The 25,839-nt window shown below is 40.2% G+C and overlaps 2 protein-coding genes across 3 annotated transcripts in view; one reads left to right on the top strand and one right to left on the bottom strand.

Annotated features, from left to right (window-relative positions):
- dock1 (dedicator of cytokinesis 1) overlaps nt 1–25,839 on the top strand; it is a 189,502-nt gene that overhangs the window by 73,610 nt on the left and 90,053 nt on the right. For both annotated transcript variants that reach the window (XM_075457886.1, XM_075457885.1), the window contains exons 26-27: nt 1,075–1,202; nt 4,862–4,957. In XM_075457886.1, coding sequence (XP_075314001.1) covers nt 1,075–1,202; nt 4,862–4,957 — 224 coding nt within the window. The remainder of the gene's footprint in view (nt 1–1,074; nt 1,203–4,861; nt 4,958–25,839) is intronic.
- The window catches only part of insyn2a (inhibitory synaptic factor 2A), a 33,442-nt gene continuing 18,154 nt past the window's right edge, over nt 10,552–25,839 (bottom strand). Inside the window, exons 3-4 of the mRNA XM_075457888.1 lie at nt 23,379–23,450; nt 10,552–12,119 (exon numbers count right to left, since the gene is read on the bottom strand). Coding sequence (XP_075314003.1) covers nt 11,936–12,119; nt 23,379–23,450 — 256 coding nt within the window. The 3' untranslated portion in view covers nt 10,552–11,935. The remainder of the gene's footprint in view (nt 12,120–23,378; nt 23,451–25,839) is intronic.

Here is a 25,839-nt window from a genome sequence, read left to right as displayed (position 1 = left end):
TCTTTGCTTTAATTTATGTGATGAGAGGTTAACCTTTTTGTATTTATACCAGTGAGATGTACCAATGCAAGGAATAGTGTCATAGAATTGCTTTTTATTTAAAATATCTGCTAATATTCACTTTAGTACCTGAACCTGCCCACTCCGATCTTTTAACTGAAGCAAAATCACTCAAGCGTTCATTTCTTTGCCATAGATATGGCCCCCACTACAGAGTAAGAATAAGAAAAAGACTTGAATTAAAAACAAAGACTGAAAAGTTTCATAAAGAAAATGTTTAATTTATGAACGTTTGCCTTAGGTCTGCTTTCCAGGAGAATCCCTCCTCACTTAGCAATGATGTTCTCTGTGTCCAAACTGCCAACCAAATGCTTCCCCCTGCATATGAAAGTTTATTAACCAACATTAACCAACGCTTTGAGTGTTATGGTTTCAGATTGTCTGATATTTTGTGTAAATGCAAAAGGGAGTTTTTGTAATAGTTAGTGTCCTAAACCTCGTCTTTTTCTTAAATGGATTAGGTTAACCTGCTTATTTTCTTCTCTGTTCAAGATGGAAAGGATTGATCATGACTGCATGAAAATGGCTGTAATCTCTTCCTCCAGTAGAAAAAATGAGTTGCTTTGATTCAGGGCCTTGCAACCCCACTCTTCAGGAAAGGAATCTATTTTGCCAATTTCAACAGATTTTCCACCAAAGTTATTAGCTGAGGGTTTGGTTCAGGTGGGCAGGTTTTTGTAATAATTTAATTCTTCTTTCATGATATTCTAAGAGAAGAGTGTAATTTACTTACAATGCCGAGGGGCTTCTATTGGCTGTTTTTTCTAACAGTTGTGCCATTGTAATACGATTCTCAGAAAGTTTGTTAACTCTTTCCTAAGTTGATCTAATGAAAAAATATATTTGTCATGTTATTTTAATTTAATCCTTTGAGGTTAAAGAAAGTCATTAATAAGCTGGGCGCATCTGCGAATGTTTGTCTTGAGCATATGCTGCGCTGCTTTGGATGATCTTTCATCTGTTCCATGTGTTGAGTGCCGTAATGAATGTGTGTTTTCTTCGGGGTCCCTGCAGATTGCCGTGAGATCCTCTTGCCGCTGATGACGGACCAGCTGAAGTTCCACCTGGAGAAGCGCGAGGATCTGAAGGCTTGCTGCCAGCTGCTCAGTGACATACTGGAGGTGCTTTACAGGAAAGATGTGGTGAGAAGCCCAACTCTCCAGCATTACGTACTTTTATTGCTCCGTGGGTTGAACTGAAATATAATGAGGAGATCAAGCAGTACCTGCATAAAGAAGAAACACATTCTGACTGTGGTTGATTTGCTCTATAGCTACTAATCAGCGTGCTGTTCTCAGTCTGTTTTATTGCCCTACAAGACCTGAAAGGAGCACGTTTTATGGCAGTGTTAATTTACTTACTAACTGAGCTGTCAGTGCTCAGTGAATTGTTGCTGAAAGGCCATCTTCGACACCATGAATGTTTTCTAAGAACATGGTTATGAGCTTTAGAGCCCCTGATAGCAGTTTGGTTCACATGAGGATGAGCACTTGTTGGTACAGGTTCAGTGGTCTGCTACTTTTTTGAGTAAAGGAGTCGAATGTTTTTAAGTCGCTGATTTTTCTGTTTGTTGGTTACTTAGTGTCCAAAAATGACCCGGAATGTGCATTAAAAGCTCCTTGGAAGTGATGGAACTTTGATCGTCAGCTTGAAACTCTAAAATATTTATATAATGACAGACATCAGAGAAAATATTTGCATCTTCATACTTGGAATAAATCTGGTAAATGACTACAGGGATTCATCAGCAAAGTTACGGTCAAGACTTGATCACGGATATTGATCAAGAAAATCCTTCTAGAATTTTTCACAGAAGCTCCCATCCCTCATTTTTAGGCACCAGCTTTGAATGTTTAGATGCTAACACACACACACACACACACACACACACACACACACACACACACACACACACACACACACGCACATACACTCACACACACTCAAAGACACTCAGCTGGCCTGTGAGTGTTTTTCATCCTCTGCCATGCCCAGACTCCTCATGTCCTCCCCCAGGCCCTCTCAGACTCTCGTCATTGATCACCATGGTCCAGCCTCCCACACTCCACTCTGCTAGGGATTATCCACGTCTCCCACTTGCTCTGGCCTTTATACTGCCTGTCTCGCTGTCTCTTAAATTGCTGCTCCTTTGCACACTCTTGCTCTCTCTTTCATATCTGCCCCTCACATCAACAAAGCCAGAGCTCCTCCAGACTCACAAACACACAGGGAAACTGGGGGCTAGCTTATGGCGGGATCACACTGGCTCCAGTGCCAGTGAGTTCTCAAACTCTGCCTTTAATATCAACTACTTGCTTGGAAAGTTTCTGTGACTGCACAGTTTTCAGATTGACAGCCATATAAACACCTGTCACAGCACTCAAAAGAGCTTTTGTGGTAGTTCCCCTCTGTAGTAGGTTTCTCCAGGACCCTGTTTTCGGCATGATGAATGACAGACTCACAAGATGAAAATAATACCAGCCATATTGTTGCAGCTGGTATGTTGGAAGAGGATAGGCAAGAAAACCTCGAAGGACTATTTCTGTCTTATTTCTCCCAATGCTCCTGTGAATTTGTGGAGATATGCATGTATATGCGCTGGCTCGTTTGCATGAGTGCTCCAGCCGCACGTAGAGCTGTGTGAAATATTAAGAGCTAAATCTGCTAAGACGGTTCTCCCCACAGATGCTCCAGACAGAAAGAAACTGACCAAAGCTAATGCAAATGAGCTTAAAGGATTATTCTAAAAGTCAACCAATTTGGCTGTATCAGTCATGATCACAGATTTAAAAGCAGTTTTTTTTTTGTTTGTTGTGGGAGTAGTATAAATCCATTAGAATAACAAAAGGGTAATTTAGCTTATTTGCTAGTTATCACATGATTGCAAATATCTGTCAACCTTTTGCTTTTGAATCATGACTGAAGTAGTTCATTTTTGATGAAGCCCAAAATCATTCATATTCCTACCAAATCTTTACTCACAAAATTTATTTGACCGATGCACAAAGCCTGTGCTGGAATCCCCCCAAAAAACAAACAAAAAAACCGAATCATTTCTGTGTTCATACTCCATCTAGTAATCAGTTGCAAAGCCTTTCATTGCAGACACAGTAATCGATACTACTGATTTAAAAAGTGTGATTTTTGGACCACTTCTCTTTGGATCTCTTTCAGGTTGGGAGTTGTCCTTGAATTCGAATTCATCTGGATAAATCTTTTTTTTTTTTTTTTTTTTTAAAAAGAAGAAGTTAAAACTACCATACAACGAAGATAAAAAGCAGAACAACAGGGACACTTCTTTTAAAGAGAGGCTTTGTAGAGAATCCAACTTTATCCATACTTCTACAATATACAGTTGACCGAGACTGATAATGTATCCATGCACAGGAAGCCACAACGCATCTGACCCGAAAAGTTGTAGGATGTGAAAAGCATGTACCCAGCCACGGTCCCCTCCACTTGAATGGGATTCAAGTTTGCTCTGGCTGTGCTCCACTGAAATGTGGCTATTGCCTTCTGTTACCCATTTCTGACCATATTGGCAGCATGTTCTGGTTCATTTTCTATCTGTAAGGGATACTGCACAGGACTATGTTTCTCTCCAGATTGCCTGATGTTTTTGCACCTGAATTTTTGGTCCACAGGTCCTCAAGTGAACAACTCCTTTGACGCTGAGAAAGGAGATATCACTTCTCTGAGACAGGTGCACAAAAGCTTGCCTTGCCTTTCCAAAAAAAAAAAAAAGAAAGAAAAGGAGAGAAAGGAGAAATCGTTTGGTCATCTCTTCTGTGGTCGGATGAGTTAAATTGGATTTGTTAGCACAAAGGGGTGCAGCACTGTCAAGATAAAGAAAGAAAAAGCACTCCAGTGTGCACCCAAGAGCTTGGTACACAATGTAAAGCATGAAAGTGGCGTAGCGTGTAGCAAGTGGACCAGACTGCCCTCTGAAATGAAACGGCGTCATGAGAAAAGTGGACTTCATTAAGATTCTGGTTGAAAACATCAGGCAGTCTGCAGAAAAACATTGTTTTTAGCAGCAGTACGCCTTCCGACACGACACTTACAAGACAGAAACAGAGCAAAGTGTCCAGACCTGAATGATTCTCCCAATCTGTGGAAGCAATTTTAGAGCTTGGATGCCTTCCAAATCTGGTTGTCTACAGTCTCAGTTGATTGGTAGGTTTGCTGTGATGTAATAGGAACAGTTTTGGGCATGGCAGGATCCCCCCCCCCCCACAACAAATAAAGAATACTAACAATTTCAATATTTCATGTTCTATCATAATATTTGACCATTTGCCACATGCTTATGTCAGGAAACTAATCAGCCAAATACAAATTTGCTGTATATCAAAATTTTACATCATTAATTTGGCTTACCAAATTTAATGATATAAAATTGTGTTTCCTCAATAACCATCTGTAATAGCGTTTGCAAACCTGCAATTACTGGTGATGTGGTTCCTTGCTTTTATGTTTTTGATGACATCCTTTTCACATTTGTCCAGATGTGTAATACCCATTCAGAGTCAGTCTTTCTGGGTTTTGTTCTCGGCTTAAGAAAAATCGGTTAGCACTGACATCTTTCAAGTATTCTGTTGAAATTTTGTGCAAAACACTCTGAGAAACAACTTATACAATAAAAAAAAAAAGAATTTAAAAAAAATAGCCTCAATGTCTCTGCCTATACTGCTTTCCTTAGTTTTCTTGTTTTTCTGTAAGAATTGAATTCTTCTACGATCAGTATCTTTTCCATACTTTGTTTCTGTACTAATGTGTGTATTGATCTGTATTTTTGCAGGGTCCCACCCAGTGGCATGTGCAAATCATCATGGAGAAGCTGCTGAGGACGGTAAACAGGACGGTCATCTCCATGGGCCGTGATTCTCCTCACATCGTAAGTTTGTCGGATTCTCTGCAAGCATCAGCAGTGTAACAGCGGCTCGATAGCCGTGTCTTCTTACAGATTTACACACACATGCACACACACGCGTACACTCAGCTTCAGTAGTCTGTGATCCACAGAAAGATAAACTCCCACAAGCCCACTAGAACTCCCATTCTGATTCAAAACTATCTTTAAAGGTGAAGTCTACCATAGCAGCTTGCTTTCACTTTCCTCAATCAAAGAGCGGCTTTGATTTTTTATTTTATTTTATTTTTTTTCCATATCTCTTGCTGGGGAGTTATTTATGATTGTGTGTGGATTTTGTGCTGTTACAGCATTTTTTTTTGGATGTATGTTTGCTTGTTTATGTGTTTAATCCTCACTTATCTGTATACATCTGATGCAGTGTTCTGCAATCTAATCCCAGTATCCCCCAGCTATTGCCATTAGAATCCTTCTTCCAGACACTCTTGGTGTGAGCTTGATAGCAGTTAAAGCACTTATCATTCATTGTGTAAATATGCTGTCTGCCTGATGTTTAAGGAGAAGCCTCAGTAGCTTTACGTGAGCTCTTAAAGAACCGTGAATGTCACTCTTGTTGTTTTTGAGGGATGAATATTAACTTTTGTGGCTCATTCTGTTGCATCTGCTTAATGATTGTTTTCATAGGAGCTACATGGAGTTTGTGTTATATTTACTTTGGGTAGTAAACTTAATTTTCATTCAAGGTTTGTTGATGAAGGACTCTTCTGAAAGCACTTAAAGGAACAGTTTTGCTTTTTTGAATACAGTTGAACGATGACGCTTTTGTGCTAGAAAATGAATAGGAATACAGAGTCATCTGGCCCTGGCTGATACAGATATTATTGCTGGTTGGAGTTACATTCCAAATGTGCACACACAGAGCACCTGCTCCATCTGGGGAGCATCAGGAAACTGTATTACTTATTTCAAGTTTGTATTAGCAGTAATTGTGCCACATTAGCAGCAAGCAACTTAATAAAGCCCATGGTATAGGTCATTCTGCATGTTTGTGAGTGTGTTTGTAATAGTGCTATAATATGATGTCATGAGCAGCCTTTGTCTTCTCTTGCTCTTGTTTATCTTTTCTTTCTGGGTCGCACTCATTTTTGCTGAAGAGATTGCAGGGCTTCTGCAGATGCCCCTTCTTTCTATCTCAGTCTGTCTGAAGGCATTCAAGCAATGCAGCAAGCTAATTTTGTAGCCCTCTGTGTTACACACTGCTTGTCAGCATCACGCTGAATAATGTAAAACTAATGAAGCTGTGACTTGAGCTATCGCTGCCCTGTTGCCCATTTTTTTTTTCTCCCCCAGTCAGCTGCTTGGAGGCCATGTAGGACTCCCACTCCCCCTCTTGTTCTGTAGATTCCCGCTCTGTAATGTCCTGTCTAGCTATGGTTAAAAAAGTTTGGAGTGGATTCAGAAAAGCGATTGTGCATCAGTAAATTTGTTTATGAAAATCGCATCTGCTATCTTTACAACTCAGCCTGCACTCCTACCTTCTTATTTTTCTCTGCAGAGGGTTTGTTTTGATAATGTATTTCAGATATGGAAGTTGCTTCCCATTTTGTCTAAAAGGCTGTCGAGATGAAGCTACCACATGCATGTCTCCTCTCTGCTGTATTATACTAAGTGCATCTATTTCAGCATTCCTCCTGTGGTGCAGGAGAAATGGTGCTCCCTGCTTCCAACAGCGGCTGTTGAATGGTGCTGAAGAACACCAGTGTCCATTCTTTTAATGAAACTACTCTACCCATGACCCCCTGTAGCCCTCGTTGAAATGATCTACTTTGTATATAAATGCTGCAGCTGCCCTACATCCAGCTTGCTTTTTTGCCCCTTCTGACCTCTTCCTTTTGTTACCTGATGCCTCTACAGCTTGCTCTCCACTGTACTTGACTGATTTGACATTTCTAAGTAGCCCACCTGAATAGTATTTCGTGTCGATGTGCAAATTGTTCGTTTACTCGTTGGGAGTTGGAGGTCATATAAAAACATATGGCTCCTCTACTCGAATGTTGCTCACTGCAGTGGTTGTGACCTAAGCTGCATTTGAAGTGGGTCCATGAATCACAATTTAATGATCAATAAGATTATTATGAATTTTTATGAGCTGTGAGACCCAGTTAGCGCTTCTAGAAGGGTCATAGCTTTCTAATCAGGGGGACTGTTGCTGCCTCCGGGTGCTGCTGCCTGCTCTGCAGGCACATAGCGCTGCTGCTCACTCAACACCGCAACCAACCGCCAACCTTGTTCCTCTGAGTGGCAGACTCTCCCATTTAGATTTATGCATTAACTTTCTGCTCTCTCTCTCCTGGTGGTGGTGGACGCAGAATGTTGATGAGAATGATCACAGTGACGACTTTGGGGGCGTTGGTTTCGTTGCGTGTTGTCACTGCAGTGGTATGCCTCTTAGCGATACCGCGGCGTCACACATTTGCATCTCTGGACATCCGAGCAGGCTGCGTCTTTGTATTCACCCCCAGCCTCACACGCAGGTCGAAATGAGTCCTTCTGAATACATTTCCATTGGGACAATAGCAGAAATATGTCTGCTGGTCCTGCTGAAATCACCAACTTCTACCTTCATGTCCTTGAATTACATTTCCTCAGATTTAAGCCTGGATGAGCCTGCAGATGCACATGAATAGGAAACTGGTAATGAAAGAAATCTGTGTGTTACGCACCAATGCTCCACTTCTCACGTTCCACTGAAACAGATGTAATGACGCTGTGGTTTTATTAGTCTGTTATATGAGCTGCGCTTGCCTTTTCATCATTCGTTACGCAGTATACTAAAACGATTAGAGCAGAAATCCAGACATTGTTTTTCAAGGACCTGTTGCACTTTTTGTGAACTTCACTGAACACATAAACAAGTTGTGTTCGAGATTCCGTCCTGTGGCGTTATTCTGATGATATCCCTGCAGTGTACAAAAGGAATGGAGTGGAGAGCTGCAGAGGAAGGGCTCTGTGGTATTGATTGACAGTGAAGGGCTGACCAGCTATAAGGGTTAGAGCTTTTACTTTGCTGAATGCACTCACCGACTGAACAGAGTGCTGCAACACAGCCGTATCAATTACGCCTGTTCAGATCACAATCCTTTCCTGTTTGTGTCATCTGTGTCACTCACTGTTTTTATGTGTTTGTATCCGTTTCTGTCCAAATATTTGTATTCAGATCTTGCATCTTTCTCCCTCTCCCTCTCTCATGCTGGCCAGACTGCTGCAGAGCTCTTACAGAAAAGGAAGCGTAGTGAGATATGGCACTGCATCATAATGCCTCAAAAATGTACTTATCGCTTACTGCACCTTTTCTATCCTCACTTTTGCTAAAACATTGACTGAGCACCCCCCTTTTGGTGTTTTTATTAATTCATTTTTTTTTTGGACCCTGCTCATATGAGGTGTGCATTCACTGCTAAAATGGTGTGAAAACCACTTTGACTTGCATGTCGATGCTCAAAACATTTAAACCACAAAGGACTTTGTTTAACAGAAAGCAAGATGTTGAGCTCCACTGGACGTTGTGTTTGTACCACCCAAAGGAGGCCCTGTGGAGAGGAGGATGGCATGAGACCGTCTCTGCATCTCTAAGGGATTTCTGCAGGGCTTTGTGCCTGGTTGTCTCTTGTTTATGTTGTACTTTGTCTCCTTCCCAACTACATTACAGTTTTGATGTTAACAGCAAGGACTGTCCGATGAGCTTTGGCTCAAAAAACAGTTTCCAAGGCAGGTTGATTTTGTGCACCTGTGCTGCTTGTGTCCTGTTGCATTCTGATAAGGTTTTGTGCCTCTCTGCCACATCGAAAAAAAAGAAGGAGATCGAAAGCAAACAACATTGTGTCTGAGCTGCTCTTGAAAATGGGGAAAAAAAGGGAAAATAAAACTCTTAATTGATCAAATGCAGTGATGGATGGTAATTTGTTGCGGTCTCCTGAATGCAAAGCAAAAAAAACAACTAAGGACCATCTTCTGTGGGCTGGATGCTTTTAGAGGTAACTGAAGAAGCATATTTTTTTTGTAATTCAGGCAAACCAATGCCACTGCTTGCATTTGCCTGCTACGCTTATTGAAGTTCAAATGAAACTCGGTCTACTTGAAATTTTGAGAGCTCTTTAGGTGTACGTTTTTATTTGTCCATATTTTGAATATTAAATAGCTTTATTGATTTTCGTTTTCTGAAAAAACAGTATAAAAGACAGTATTGCACATAATAAATCAATTGCACTTCTTTAAGGTACAGATAAAACATCTAATTCTCTGTCGATGCTACAGTGTAACTACTGAAAGAAACCAACCTGGCATGTACAAGAGTGAAGGTGTGAGTAACAAGTAATCACAGAATGCAGCATGTTGAAGCTTGTGATGACCAGATGTCTGTTAGGTATTGTTGTTGTGTTGTTTCTTTTTATTCCTTTAACACCACTTTGGCAAAATTCCTTTATTTTGGGGCAGTGCTTTTGGCTTGAAAAGTGACTTCGGTTTTATGCTTCTGCAGGTGTTTGTTAACTCAGTTTTTCTTTTCGTTTAGATATTGGCCCCGTTTGATGCTATACAGCATATACTTTTTTATATATATATATATATATATATATATATATATATATATATATATATATATATATATATATAGTAAAAGCTTGTCATGTTTTGACTGTACATTGCTTAGAACCCTGTTTGAAAATACGACACGAGTCAAACAGATGCTAAGCGGACAGCAGGATCTTGAAATGGGGGAAAAAAAGACTTGTAATTTTCTTTAAAAATTCTTTCTTGAAAAGCTAGAAAATGTACTGCAAAAGTCAAGAGTTGTAAAAAGCATGCACGGCTACATGCCTGCCACTCTGCACTGTAGAAGCCCTGGTTGTGATCAGATGTGGCACATTCAGTCCTTTAGGCTCGGTTTCTGCGGCTGAATTACGGCGACTCTTTTGTTATCCCTCGCACGTGTCTAAAAGAAAATTGGAATCGCTGAGGAGAATAAAATGGAGCCGGAAGGTATTGTCCCCCCCCCCCCCTTTTTTTTTTTTTTTTTTTTTTCAAATATCCCATTTCAAGAATAAAGTCAATGTTGAGAGTAAAGTTTTTCTTGAAATTCTGTTTCAAGAATAAAGTTGAAAAGCTGAGAGTAAGCTCCTCTGATCTATGAAATCCAGTTTGGAGGGTGACTGCATACCGGCTGTCAACATGCGGACATCTAAGACGGAGCAGCTAAAAGCATTAATGCAACCCGTGAGGGCAGTTCTGTAGGGTTTCAGCTTATTGTAAAGGACATTTTAATCTACTAACACTTCATTAAAGATCTGCATTTATGTAGTGCTTTGCTAGTCTTGTTGACCACTTAAAGCACTTTCAGCCACATTCACACATTTCATTCACATATTCGGAGCACTCCTTAGTTTATGCAGGTCACGCAGTGCTTTTTCTCTGTCATACCAGAAACCCAGGGATCAAACCAGTAACCTTTCGATTTGCGGGCGGCTGCTCGTCCTCCTAAGCTGTGGCTGCTCCCGACGCTCCTCACCACACTGCCTTTGTGCTAAAAGTTGAGGGATTTCCTTATAAATAAAGGCAAGCCTATCCTGAATACCATGTAACCAGTTGATTAAAGGCATTTTGGAGACATTGTGTTGTTCTGTGAGCTAATGTTTGTTTAATGATTCGATTTCATTTCAATGATTACAACATAGCCTTGAAATGTGATTCTCAACATTTTTGACCTGGTTTTAAAAACTGTATGCCAACTTTATTCTCGTTCGTTCTCATTACTTCAACTTTATTTTCAAAATTTACTGACAGTCTGACTTTGTTCTCACTAAATTGACTTTATTCTCAAAATCTGTAAATAGACCAGAAGAATTTTGAAAAACTACCTCTCTGTCGACATTTTTTTTTTTTTTCTATTGAAGTTCTATCTGCATGGATTCCCTCTTAAGAGTATTGGGATTCGATGACTCTATGCACTGCGAGATTCCAAAAGAACCACATTTGATGCATGAAAGAAGCAACAGAAATGACGTACTTCCTTTGCACTGTAGTTTTTTCGTACTGCACAGCTCCCTTCACTTAGACTCAAATAAATATATTTCTCTTAACCTTAAAGTGAATGTTCATAGATATATATTTATATAGAAAAAAAGTACATTGACGTCTATTTTTGCAAATATTATTAAGAAAATAAGTGGCATTTATTCATTCATTACTTCAAAGTCAGATGATTTAAGGAGACATTTTGGCGATGGAAAGGTATATCATAGAACTCGAATAAACATCTCTGACATTTTGTCCTTTAGGTCTCTTCTTTAGATCAATATGAAAGTCCTCAATCTCTCATGGTTAGTAGGTGATCTACATGTGAATACATTTAATACTCAAAATAGTTGATTTTTTTTCTGATTATTCTGCAGAAATGGTATCCTGAACAGTGTTAATTGTGCTTTTGCGTACAGTGATATGCTGTTTATGGAGGCCTCGGAGGATCACGGTTGAAATGCCACCTTTTCCTGAAGGCTGGGAAGAATGACAAAGTTCCAACTGGTGAATAGAAATGTGACGGACACCGGACCGTCATCTTAGAACAGGACCCCACCGACATTAGCTATAAAAATATATGCAAAGGGACAGCAGGAATTAAAATTGGTCTCCTCACCTTACTGATCCCCAAATATGTTTCTCTGGTATTATTTCACATCTTGTTTGAAGAAATTAGTTGAAAATATGACTGAATCCATTTTTGGTTTGCGTGACAATGGGAATTGTCCGTTGTATCCACATTCCCATTACGCATCCTGTTATTTCTGAGTGTCCAATGTCCAATGGAGAGCTCACCATAGCTCTCCATTAAAACTGGTCTACAAAATCCAAGAGGACATGATAAAACAGAAGACCGAACAGATATGAAAGACCAGATGGACGCTTAAATCCTGTGCATTGGGAGCAGGGGTTGGAAATGGTCCTGTGCTCTCACAGGAACCAAAGTTTCCAGCGAGCGTGCTTCTTGGAGTCAGCTTTGGACTTGCGTTTTGGGGTGGAGGTGAAGGCCTCCTGGGGGTAAGGCAGGGGGGGGAAGTGGGCATCCTCCGTTGGACAAAGCCTCTTCATCAGTGGTTGTAGCTTGTCCTCCTGCAGCTTGAAGTCCAGTTCAACACTGCAGCAAAGAATCAGACACAAACAATCAGCATTAACGCATCAACTCGAGCTAATTGGGCTCGCATGCAGGTATCGACACCATCTTGTCCTTAAACTTGATTGTGTTAAGAGTTAGAAAGCCTTTTTATTCCACTGCTTTCTGTATCACTGTGCTTTTTCTGTTTGTCGTATACAAACTTTTCTCTGAATTCCACAAGGACTTCTGTTGTGACCGATGTGCAGAATTGGTCAAAAATGGACAAATCTGCCTCTAATATTAAGTGTTTTTTTTTTTTCACTGTTCAGTGTCGCACAGCTGTCATTCCACTGATTGCATAAATGCTGCTAATAGTAGAGAGGTGACTTATGATGTAATAATTACCCAGATCATGTGCAATAATCAGCGACGAACATTAAAAGCCACTGATGGGACATTTTTGCAGACCCGTCGTATCCTCCTCTCTGCATTGCAACAGGTTCCCACAAACACTGCTGAGCAGCAGGATCTATTCAGTACTCGGTGTTTGGTCATAATGTTGTGGCTGATTGTAATAGGTATGGGTAAGGTCTATCTAGTTTTTTTAAATTTAGCCCTTCCTTTATTGAAAAGGCACCAAAATGTCCCAGTAATGTGGTACAGATTTTTAAATTTGCGGAATTTTATTGTTTATATTTCTCTTTTTTTAATTAACAGCGAAACCAGGTTTCTGTGTCCACCATCCTTCTTTTAATCTTGACATGTTTCAGCTACCACATTGCTCCACAACCATATTAAGCACGTACAATATGGCCTGTTCTCACTTGACCTCTGCACAGGCATCTGTCTGAGCACTGCTCAGCCTGCTAAAGTGACCTACATTTCTCATTCGTTTCATCTTCATTTGCCAGTAAAAACACCAAATTTAGGCTATTTTTGATTGTGTCTGGCTGCCCATTTCAACTGCTGCCACTGCTGTTTTTTTTTTTTTTTGTGTGTGTGTGTGTGTTATTTGCATTTTTATTGTGATTCAATGAGCGAGATTGAAAGTCTATTACTGTCTCTCCCTGCGAGGATGGCGTAATCACCAGAGGGGGTGTTGAACTGGAGATAATTTGCTTTGCTAAAACTGAGATCCGAGTCTTGGATATTGATGGGAAACTTTAAGAATGGCGTTTGGATCCTTGCACAATATTATAATATCCACTAAATGGGATGAACGAGCAGAATTATTCATAATTTTTTTTTTTGGCACACAAAAGCACAGAGTCTTGCGTCACAATTGCCCGGAGAATGAGGGGATTTATCTGGACCGCCATCGTTGTAATCCGACGCCCGCGCACATCTGACCACCAGGTTCTGCTCAGTAAAACTCAGATTACAGCCTGAGCTTTGGCAAGTGTAGGGACTTTAATCTGCTAAAGCTGTCTCCAGTCCCTACCTGACTGAGGCTGGCGGAGAGTTTAACAGACATATGCATAATAACTCCAAGCTGCCTGCTGTGATTTTAGATGCAGTGCATCTGTAATGATGTTAAAATACAGTTTTTATTATATACATCAATGCCTTTGGCATTGATTAGTGGAGCATACGTTCAAGTTGGCGTTTGATAATGACTGCAGCAGATGTTTTCTCAATCAGACACTCAGCACTTTGCATTTGTGTGACTCGAGCCTTTTCAGGGGGCCAAGAACATCAGAGCTTTTATCGATATATCACTGGCTGTTAATTACACCGATGTAAGTCCATGTCTCTGTGAAGGCCCTTAGTTCAGTGTGTGCATTCAAATTCGACTGTATGAGGAAAGAGCCATGTGTGTATCATTGATTATAGGTTGAAGTGTTGCTTGATGCATTTTAAACAAACTGTTGAAGGTCTGCATAAAAGGCAGCAATAGCTTAAGAAAAACACTGATATCATGTCTTGATTATTGATCTCTGAAATTGTTCGTGGAATAAGTAATTTGACACACTATTTGACTCCATATTTGAAAATTCTGTTTCACTTCTGAACTAATATTATGCGTGAACTAAAATACACTACATCTAAACGACTTGACGACTCATTTACGGTTTTATTATTTATTTTATCAGGTTGTGAAAATCCATAAACTATGTTAAGCCCTGTGTGCAGGCCTCCGAAGTCGTCATGTCTGGCACAAAATGACTTTTTGTTGCTCCAGACAAAGAGATTTGGCCACAGAGATCTCATTCCTCTCAATAAGAATGTCCAAAATTATTTATTTTTTTTGCTTTAAAGACCAAGAAAAGGTACAGCGATTCAAGCCTCGACATTATATCACCTCTGCTGCATCAGCTCGCTTCACTCAAACCCTGAATCTGACACAAAACTCTAAAGACTATTGTATTAGTCCTTTGGCTCACTTCCCAATTTTACAAAAGTGAACACAATTCTCATGCTTATGAGGTATGATAAAACAGCCGGAATCCGACATAGACCATTAGAACACAAAATTAACTTTCCCTTGCGGTGGAAATGGCACCCTCGGAGAATTCTTTTATCAATGACTGTGTGGCTATCAGAGTGTTATGATAGTTAGCTGCCATTCATTATGGTTACAGCTCAACTTGGACATTGACATGGATAACCCTTCTTGTCCCAGTGTACACGCATGTGAATAAAATCCAGTTTTTGACTGATGTCTGTCATTATATACTTACATTGGTGTTTTTACACAAAGATGGAGCATAGGAGCATGTGCGTAGCGCCGAGGCCCTTTTGAGTGTAGTTGAGGATGCGTACAAAGAAGTGATACCAGCCGCATTAACTGGGGGTGTTACTCTGGTTTTGAGATGTAGGAGTTTGGTCAAACTAACATGTTTACATGTATTGTAAAAGTAATGGATTGACAATATATATATATATATATATACATATATATATATATTTTTTTTTTTCTAGTTTCATGTAAACGGGTCTCGTGAATTTCATTGAGCCCTTTAAATCTCTTACAAAAGCTTGAGTTAATGCTGCGCAATGGCAAAAAGGAACTGATCTCATTACCATTTTTAGGGATTTTTTTTTGAGAAGTCAGTGGTTTACTGGAGTGGGATTTTATATGGCTTCTTTTTTTTCGTCACACACTCTGGTGTGTAAATACACCCACACGTACCTAGACGTGTGTGTATACACCAGAGCAGGGATGGGATTTTGCCTGCTCTACATTTCGAGCCTGTAATACTGTTGAGGCTTTTGTTGCTGTTCTACAGGTTGCTGCCCTGCATTGACACACAGCCATTTAACACAATTAAAAACCGCTACTCGTTAAATGGTACAATCATTGGATTTATTTTCAGTCTTTCCTCTGTGAGCATACCGTACATTACCAGTGCATTTTTGCTCCAAAGTGCTCGTTTGGTAGTGTCTTTCGTTGCCTTCTGAGCAGGACAGATCGTTTACATATTGGTTACTTTTGTCAGTGACCAGCCATAAAGCATAATGAGCTAATAGTTTAAAAAAAAAAAAGAAGCTGAACATGAGTCATGGAAAGCTTGAGTCTGTGGTTCAACTTTCACTCGGTCTCTGGCCATGCCACACTGCTCAGTCAAAGATGAATGAAAGCACTTTTGAGAAGATAAAAGTACTCTGACATCTGAGCTCGAATGCAGAAACCCTGTATGTGCCACTCACTGTCTGTATGAAGTACGGCACTTATTAGATATACTGTATTTACATTCCTCACCTGCCACACGTTTATGCACACCATTAACACAACTCTGCTGGCTTGAAGTGCGCTTGATGTCAGATTGCAAATCATCATTTGTGACTGCAGTTCACTTGAAGGCTCTTCTAGGTTCATATGACAGCTCTATCAATGCTCAAAGGTGAGTCTTCAGCCTCTGTCAAGCACAGGACAAAAATGATTATCGCAGAACCCGCTTGCATTTCTGGACTGCTAATTTTCTGTGGTAGACCTTCATCGGGTTTCTGAGGTGTCATGACAGCTTCGCAAGTATGCAGAGCGATCCAACCATAGGTGCACAGAGATCAAACCAACGACTGAGCTCATTTCTTCATATGTATGTATGTATATATATATATAATTATATCTGGACCAGAGAATGGTCCTGAGGCTTGTTTGTATTTCTGTAAACCAGTCAGAATCATCTATTTGAATCCTCGAGTAGATGTGAAGTGGCCTTTGAATTGGGAAGCAAGGAAAATTAAATGTCACTGAAAATGGAGGGGGGAAAAAACTCTTTATAACTTCATTAGAGGAAAAAAAACAGAAAAGTAAAGCGAAAAGATAATCTCAACTTTGAAACGCACTCAAAAGGCTTGTAATGAAAGATTTATTCGCCGCCCAGTTGTCAGCATCTCTTTATGAAAGTGTCATGGGCCTTGCTGTGTCGCTCCACATTTTGCTGAAAGCGAAGAGTGAAAGGTTGTTGGCATTTCCCTGTCCCCTGCCTGCCACTCCCCTGTGTGGCTTGTTGGTTCAGAACAAATTGAAGAAAGCACTTTGGACCTTGTCAGTCTTTAACCTCTGTCCCCGACGTGCTCTCGCAGCTTTTTCGCCGTGTTCCTGCTCTCTGAGAAGCCCGCGCATACAAGAAAAAGAGAAAGTTTTCAATATCCTGCGCTGTGCATGACCTCATCATCTCATTCGTTGCCACGCGCAGCTTTCATCTGCCTTTCAACCCTACTTTAAGCCCTTCTGTGTCTTGATCTCTCTTTCAACCTTTCGTGGTTCTGCATTGTCAACCTGTCTTCCTTTGTGTTCCCTTATCTTTGCAAGGTGTGAACGTGCTCCTCTTGACTGTCCGCACTGTCCCTTCACACTATCCGTCCCGCCGAGGATCACTCTTGTATCTATGGTAACCAGCTCGCCACCATACTGGAAAACACCATTATGCTTGTACAAAAAGAGATTTTCTCCCCCCAGCAGAGTAGAGCGCAAGGACAGCCTTGCTCAGTAATATCCATATGTGATAATGTAATCAAATCTGCAGCCTTTAGCGATGCTTAATTGATTTTCATGGTCTCGCACAATAGATTGGATTCTTCCCATATATGAAGCCCCATCTATTTTCACTGTACAGTGTTATTGAAAGAATGTTTTGCTATCAGATAGTTAACTTAATCACCGTTTGTTGTGCTCTCTCTCACTGAATTAAATGCAAGGCATGCAAGCTAATGGAAAAAATTGTGCCGATGGGAAATAACTGTGGTCTGTTGTGAGCATCAGGCCCTCCAGAGTCGACTTTGTTAGTCACAACCAATAAGTATATTATTTAATTTCTTTATCCTATATCAGCACATTAACCCATATAATTCAGTGTTTCCCGCAGGAAATTGCTTAGTCAAGGTGGTGAGTCGTCGGCCGGGACCAGGGGTTTTGCGCGGATAGCGTTCCGTCGGGTGTCGGGTGTCGGGGGGGGTACTTGGAATGGGACGGGGGCTGTTAGAGCAATAACGAAGCTGTTTAAGAGCTGTAACACTTTTTTATTTACATTATTAACAATTTACATTAACAACCAGTAGGTTTCGCAATTCAATGTTATCAATGCTGTCTTTTAATGTCTGAGCCTGACAAAGCATTATTACTTCGGTTTAAAAAAGAAACGCTGGCAAGGCGGCAGTGCGAGTTTGCTAAGGCGGCCGCCTTAACTATAATGCGCTGCGGGAAACACTGTAATTGCAATGTCAGGAAAATGAGATTACGGCAATACGTCAAGACACAGACTTAGTTTTCGATTCCATCGTGTTTGTCCCATTTTTCTTTTTACCCAGCCTCTGTTTGTCTATCATGTCTTCTATCCAGCCCCTTTCTCTCTGAAGGAGATTCTGTCTCTATTAGATAAATTACACTTTAATAACTTTTTTCATCCCTTTCTCCCATATCCTGGTTCAGTGTCATGCACATTGCATAAAGGATTGAATCCCCTAAGTTAATTTGAACAAACTCTGTTGGGTGTTACAAAGTCTGGGGAGAAAGTAAGATTGAGGTAGTTTCTGAGAGAGGGCGACAGAGCTGAAGATGGTTAAAAATGAGGAGCATAGAAGAGACTAAAGCAGCTTGTTTTTTCTGTTTGAGGTCTACACCCATAGACTACAGCATTATATTGATCTGGTGCTGTTGTTATGCTAAGGAAGGGCTGGATGATTCCATACACTCTTGGACAAATTGATTGTATTGAAGAGTCCAGGGCTGACTCCTTACTGGGCTGCGTTAAAATGATTTATGGACCCAAATGTCCACTCCACTCATCAGACCAGCTGCATCATAAACACTAGAGTTGGGGCTTTGGCCCTGGCACAAAGAAACAAACAAAAACCCCAAGCAACAATTAGGGCTTGGTGCAGTCACCAGGACACAGTCACTATGGCATTTTGACCTCATGTTAAAAGTGTGGTTTAGTTTTTAGTTGATTATTGCTCTGCTCCCTTCCACTGGTCAATTTTATTTTGGTGCAGAATTTAGGAAAGGCTGCTGGGACTTGAAGTAATCACTGGCCTCTAATCTCACTTGTTTTTTTTTGATTGGCTGTTTTTTTTGGTTGGTTTGGCGACACTTAAGTCCATCTGATAACTTTTGTGACGCCTCAAAATCATCTGTGGCCTTTTTTGGTGAAAACGTGGGAAAAAAAATAGTGCCCCCTGATCAAAAATATTTCAAAACTTTTTGACAAGAGTTAATAGAGATCACATCAGTTAGGTTGACTCAACAGGTAGAGATGTTTTGGCTTTGGGAACTGGGACAATAATTATTTGATGAAGGGAACAGTGTGTAACAATTTGTGATATTTAACAGTCAAGTTTCTGATTACAACTGCCTCGAATGCCGTTCACCCACTAATTAGCAGGATATTGCATCTACAGTACATGGCCAGAATAGATTACCAGTGAAGGGAGAAACTAAAACTTATCCCAAAAGAGCATCCACAAACACACAAAAAACCTTCAGTAAACTGATGAGATACTGATATAGATATCATTTTTGATAATCTATTTTACTTTAATTTGCAGTGTGAAAAAATGACAAAGATCTGTAAGAATAAAAAAGTAAAAAAGCAATCTTGCTTAGTGCTGTGGCTCCTAGTGATCAAATGCTGCAAAGGGGCCCAGAGTCATGTATCAAGTTGGAAAGAGTTGCTGTTTGGCGGCTGCTGGTGTTGCTCAGGGCTGTCTGCCAGTTTTTGCTCGCTTAATAAAAAGAAATCCATATGATTACTTTTCGGAGGCTTTGACAGCCAATCTTTCTGAGGTTTGAAAGGAATGTTTGGCCTCGAAAAACTTTTCCAAACTCTTCTTTTCATAAAATACAATTAGCAAAAACCCAATTTTGAACTTTCACTGATTCACAGAATGTGGTGGTACCTGGTTTATTGAATTGGTGATATTATTTCATATAGAATGCGAGAAGGATTAAGCGACTGACCCTATCAGAGCATCAAATCTCAAAACTTTTTACCACATGGTTCTAGAGGCTGCCATAGATTCCTGCAGTAGAACAAGAAACAAAAGAAAATCCTAATATATAGCATAGACAGCTTTTCTTCCCGCACACACTGAATATTCCTGCATGGCTCTGCTTCCTATCCTGTGTTTCTCCACCTCCAGAGAGGTTGTTTTCATGGAGATCTGTGTAATTAGATTGCCATTTAATCCCCCTGCCTCTGTGAATGCAACTGCTATATTTGATTCTGTGTCCAATCAACACAATTTACCATGTCAAGCAAGTCTCTTAAAGACAAACTCAGGTCAATTTAACACATTTCAAACATCTCAGTTGGAAATTTCTGCCCTTTATCAAATGGAAACCCTGCCAGAAGCTGACACGGTTTGTATAAAAATTGAACCTCCTTTTGTATTGAGTTTCTATTTTTCTACACTTCCTCCACCGATATAGCTTTCCAATTGATTGTGGCAGGTCTATGAAGACAAATGTGGATTTTTTTTTTTGGGTGGTGTTATTCCGCCTGTTTGAAGGTGGTTATCGGGTGCGTATGATAAGCACCTCCTAAGTCGAGGAAGAAACATGATGTGACTTTGACTCTGACACCTTTATGTAATTTATAGAAAAAGCCTCGATAACACGAGTTAAGTAGGTTGGATAACTTGAAAACACGTACATTTAATTGGCTCATATTTAAATGGCCATACTTATTCATGGCTTTTATCGCAGGCTGAATTTTGCACATTTTCGCCTTTCTTTACTCTAAGTCAAGCTGATATATCAGTGAAACTTCTATGCTTATACATCAGTAAGTAACATTGGTACATTACACTGATATTTGAATATCAATCAAGTTAACTCTGTTGAGTTATATATAACACCAGGTAAGATCTCGGCTGCGAGTCCCTTTTCATCCATCCATCTTTTAATCCCCCAAACCATCGCCTCTTAATTAATTCTTCATGTACTTCACATCATCTGTCGTAATTCAGCTCATCTCGCTGGCATTAAACTGCTGCTAAGGCACCTTTTCGTGTTGTTCTCCCTACGGCTATGCAGGAGACATACGGCGATTTTAAAAACATTTAAGGACACAATGCACCTCCCCTAGCTCGAGCATCTGAGGGGACAAGGCTATGCTGTGCTTCTTGATTTGCAGAAGCCGATTGAAGTTTAGCCAGAGGCTTATCAGTTATTGGGGTTGGCTCTTCAGAGGAGAAATACAGACTGTGTTGAACAGCTGTGGCCACTAAAAACAGTTTATAGCCTCTTACCCTCATACGTTTTAAACCTCTTTTTTTTCTCTCTCATCTTTCTCTGACTCCTGTTCCATTTGACTGTTGGCCATGTACTTCGTCGAAGCACTAAACAGGGAAAAAAAAAAAAACAGACTGTGTGCACCTAGGCACATATTGGTTGTGTCCTGTAATGCTGGTAGCAGAGGTCCTTTTTGTGATTGTCAATTATCCTGATTGTCAAAGAGAATAAAGTTTGACAGATATCAGAATGTGCATGGCTCTGTCCATGAAAAATAAGTATCTAGCCAACAGACACCTGAATATATGATGTTCATTATGCCTAATGAACTTTCAATTGTCAGTGTGAAGTGATGTTATCATCAACCTCACAGAAAAAATTGCAAGGTCCTGCAGCAAGGCAGCAAGATGCAGGGCAAAATTCATATATCTGCATTTATAGTCTGATTTCTGATAGACATTATGGATAGATGCATTTTCTATTAATGTCTGGTAATATTGATAATACACTGTAATAGTATCCTATATTATTAAGTATCTTTACTCTGCCTACTTTCAGAGGTATCAAACATTTAAAGTGAGACATTTCACCATTTCATGAAAAATATCAGCTCAATTTGATGGCACCAACACGTCTCAAAAATGCTATTTTAATAGATGCAGTATATGGCTTAACATTGTCTCACTGAAATTTGCAAGGCCTTCCCTGAAAAAGATTGATTGTCTTGATTGCAGCACAAGTTGTACTAATGCACCCCTGTGTCATCTTCATCCAGGAATAGCTACAGTTTGTCCATTAATTAAGAATAATTTAGATTTGTCGCTAGGTTGTTCCCATAAAAATGTTTGACAAAGTCATTAAGTTGGCTGTATGTATGCTCATTTTCAATTTAAGCATACGCAAGTGGGACAGAAACACAGAAAACTAATGATGTAGATAATAAATATGCAAATTATACAAAAGAGTAATGGATGCAAAAAAAAAGTGGGATCTACCAAAGTCCAACCTGTAAATGATGATGCACAGAAATAACATGACTCTAACATTGCACACATGGCTGTTACACAGCTCATCCAAGAGCACATAGTTGCAATAATTAGCAGCATTCCAACTAAAAGTGTCATCACTTTCAAACACAGCGACTTTGTCAAGGAACTAAAAAGACTATTTCAACATTTCCTCTGCAGTCTGTAGATTTGGCAATCTAATCTGCTGACTCACTGCAGAACGCGTCTCAAAGAATTGTTTCTGAGGTGCAGTGAAGCTGCAGTCACAAAAACCAGCAGTACGGCACCTTCCTACAAAGTTATGCCGACTTGTTGCTGTTTATATTTGTGCTTTAGAATGTAATCACTGTGAAAAGGGAATGTAACATTTGTTTTAATGGCTACTTTGTATTCTTGCTTTATCTTCATTGAATAGCACACGACTATATAACTGTTCAGAAGTCTCAGTTTTCATGGTCAACTTTGCTTCCTATGATGAGGCTTTCTACCATTTAGTTACATATTTCCTAATTGCGTCCTCTTCTTCTGCTTTTTTAACAGGGAAATTCAGCTTCACCTTCTAGTAATTGCATACCAGTAGTGAATGTTAATGTCCATATATTTTTGAAAATGCAGAGCCACGCACCAGCTTGCAGCTACAGAGGGTGGATAGGGGTGGAACACCCTGGTGAGTGAAATCTACATACTAGCACAGATTATATGAGGCAACATCAAACTATACTAATATACAGCAGCAGTTAAAAGTTTGAATACACCTACACATTCTAAAGAAGTGGGTGTGTTTTCATATATTGATTCCAAATATTGATATGAATTTGAAATTCGGTATGTTGCCTAACCCTCCTCCGGGATTTGTCTTTAAAAAATGTCAGGAGAAACACTCATTAAAACTAAAACAACAAATCAGCTCTCACTACTTCCCCGTGTTATATTAGCATGGACTAGACATTTTTGTAAGCTTTACTTAATAAGCTATTGGAACAATTAGCCAGTTAATTTTCCAGCCAACCAATTTATTAATTGACTCGTGTAAGCAATACTTCATATATGCAAACATTCCCTCACTAAGAAACGTATGCGATGAGAAAGTGACTCTTATATGAGCTCACATGCATCTTCGTCAGAGGTTCACTTTTATCCCGGTTTACTGATGACTTTTGACTCGCATCCGTACGGGTTGCCAAAAACATTTAACTGAAATCTAACATCTGCAGAGTTTCAGTTGGCTTGGCAACAACACACTGTGATGATATTTAATGATGTTTGGACGGTAATTAATTCCACCTTTCATGGCCCTGTGCTCACTCATTCTACAGTTTTCAACTGTGTGCCCTTTTGTCTCTAAATTCAACGAACTCTGCACTTGCTCTACACCTGTCAGTGAATGAAGTGGTGTGAGGGGATAATTGGACAATCAGACAAAGATGTATATCTTGGGAGAGAGAGCGCGGTGTGTAAATGTCACATGGGCTAATTAACTGTATTCACATTAGTCTTGCATCCTGTGGCCCTTCCCCTTTGCTCTGCTGTCCGCTATTCCACCTGTTCACCTTCCCTCGAGGAGAAAGGACAGGGCACATTTGGATCATTGTGTCTTTGAGAGGAATGGCCACTAACCTGTAAATAATGCATGCGCTGTTCCGGCATGTGTCACAGTTGGCCGTGTCCTGTCCGGTTCGATAGGAGAGTCTGTGGGGAAGATAAGAGTCGTGAATGAGTAATTACAAGACTTGTTAAGCTGCTGCCTCACACCTTCCTTTCTCATCTTATTTGTCATTCCTCATTAGCGAGACTGAGGTAAATGAGGGTGATGAGGAGTCACACTGCCCTCCTGAGTAGCCTGTGCCCAGCAGCCAGGGCACAAGGAGCACAGTGTCAGCCATTAGCAGAGGTCGACTGTTTGGAGGTGAGATGAGGTAAAATGATGCGCATGGTTAGTTTCTGGACTGCACTGAAAGGTAGTTTGGAGAAAAGAACCTTATGGTTACATAACACTTTTCATCAGAATATGAAAAACAAAACCGATTGGGCTGCAATGAATGATTAATTTAACTACAATTTATCAGCCGACTAATTTTGGGACATATATTTAAAAAAAAGAAGCTTATCCCCAGAATTCTAATGCAAATTTTATCCGACCAACGGTGCAAAGCCCAAATTAGCTCAAGCATTCAAATTCAAATGAGATGAAACTGATAAAACCTACAAATTCTGGAAACGGAGAGGGTTTGGCATTTTAGATTGAAAGTTTATTGTAGATAATGTTATTGCCAAAATTGCCTTTGCTTTAATCTCACAGCAAATCATTTAATCAGCTAATTGTTTGAACACTATCAATAAGTATTAAACTGTCTGGAGCTGTTGTTTCCTCTTTTGAATTAAGTGGCTCCCACTCCCATCTCCGTTTGACTTTTTTTTTTACTCATACAGAAAAAAATCTCTCCATTGATTAATCCATTCTGTGAAAAATAGCGTTGTAAAGGATGTGTATGAGTTATTACCTGCAGAATTGGGAATAATTTAGGTCCTTGTAGCGGATATAATTTGACAATTTTGTTTTGGACAGCTGCCCGTTGGCTTCATACAGTAAGTCTTAGATTCATTGTGATACATTGATCCCAAAATTCCCCATCACATCTTTCAGTAACTTAATATATTGTATCCAACATGTCTGATATTGTTCAGTCATTAATATTCTCTGACACGAAGCATCGTTTTTTAACAAGGGCTATCATAAAGTCCCTCTTCAGCAGTTCCTGATTCCCTAACAGCCCATCCATTTTTCTGAAAAGTGTTTTGCCATGAATAAACCTCTAATGGCCTGCATGGCTCCACTTCTTCATCATTCACTAAACGGAGATCAATGAATATGCTAATGAGCTCCACCTATAACTCCACCTCTTAACACTTCTTCAAAGTGTCCTACGACTCTGCAGATTCCCTCTGCCACGCTCCGCTCCACATTGTAAAGAACAGCAACAAAATAATGATCAGGCTCTCTGACTCTCTGACTGAGCGCTGGAATTGAGGGCTTCTCACATGAGATGCAGCAATCGCTTGCTCTATTTTCACTTTTAGCCACACACTAGCACAGCCGCGTGGGTCTCGATGACTTGCTGCCCAGGGAAGAGAGACATCATTCCAGTCGGCTGTGGGAGAAGTCTGACACAGTGTGCAGCCGCCTTCATGGGAAAAGCCTGCTTGCCTTTAGGCTTTTTGAGCTGTGTGCCACAGACTGGGGGGTGGGTATCCAGGGAAAACGGCTCACAGAGCCTGGAAATTTAGCCGGTTTGCGGACGGCCTGCTGATGGTGTTGCCCATGGCTTTTCCCCCCCAGCAGCTTGACGAGCAAATGAGAATGGGACAGAGAAAAAACACGCTAAAAAAAAGATAAATTAACAACATGCCCTCTCAGATAAATGGCTGGAATTGTGTCAGTCTTCATGAGAAGTTTAGCGGCGAACTCAGATGTTTTCTGGGTCAAATTCAAAAGGAGAGGAGAGTAGAATCGCAGCCTGCATGAGAGTGTGCCAGCGGAAGACACTGCTCTGCCTTGCTTTTTCCTAGCTACAGTAGGAAGCCTCGGCTTGCAGTAAATGCAAATGCTTGCTCGTTCTTGTGGTGTCTCTCAGATAAACAGCTGGAACGGCGCCACAGTTTCTATTTAGTTTGGTTTTAGAATGAATCTGAAAACGAAGACTTCAGACCCCTTTTCTCATTGGTATTTTTTATGGGACACTGCAAAGTCTCCAAATAATCTGCTGTGGTTAAAATATTTGGTTAAGACATGAACGCTAACAGAATCTGATTTTATGTAAAAAAAAACACTTGTATTGCTTGTGTTGGCTCCTACTATAACTCGCTTCTCACCCAGCAAGCAGTCAGGATTATTTTGTTCCGGTTCCTTCAAGTAGTCTATAGGCTATTCATTCTGTGTGACCTCACTTTTCTGAGTCTGCTCTGCAGATTCAAAGCAGAAACCCTCACCTATAGTGTTGATATAGTGTCAACTTTGCTTGTGATTTGTCCACAAGTCCTACAAAAAATTTTTTAATGTCATTACAATGGATGTAGTGAA

This window comes from Odontesthes bonariensis, chromosome 23 (genome assembly GCF_027942865.1).
Source record: "Odontesthes bonariensis isolate fOdoBon6 chromosome 23, fOdoBon6.hap1, whole genome shotgun sequence".
Classification (NCBI taxonomy): Eukaryota; Metazoa; Chordata; class Actinopteri; order Atheriniformes; family Atherinopsidae; genus Odontesthes; species Odontesthes bonariensis.
Note: the sequence above shows the minus strand (reverse complement) of the source record. Positions and strands in the feature narration are given on the sequence as shown.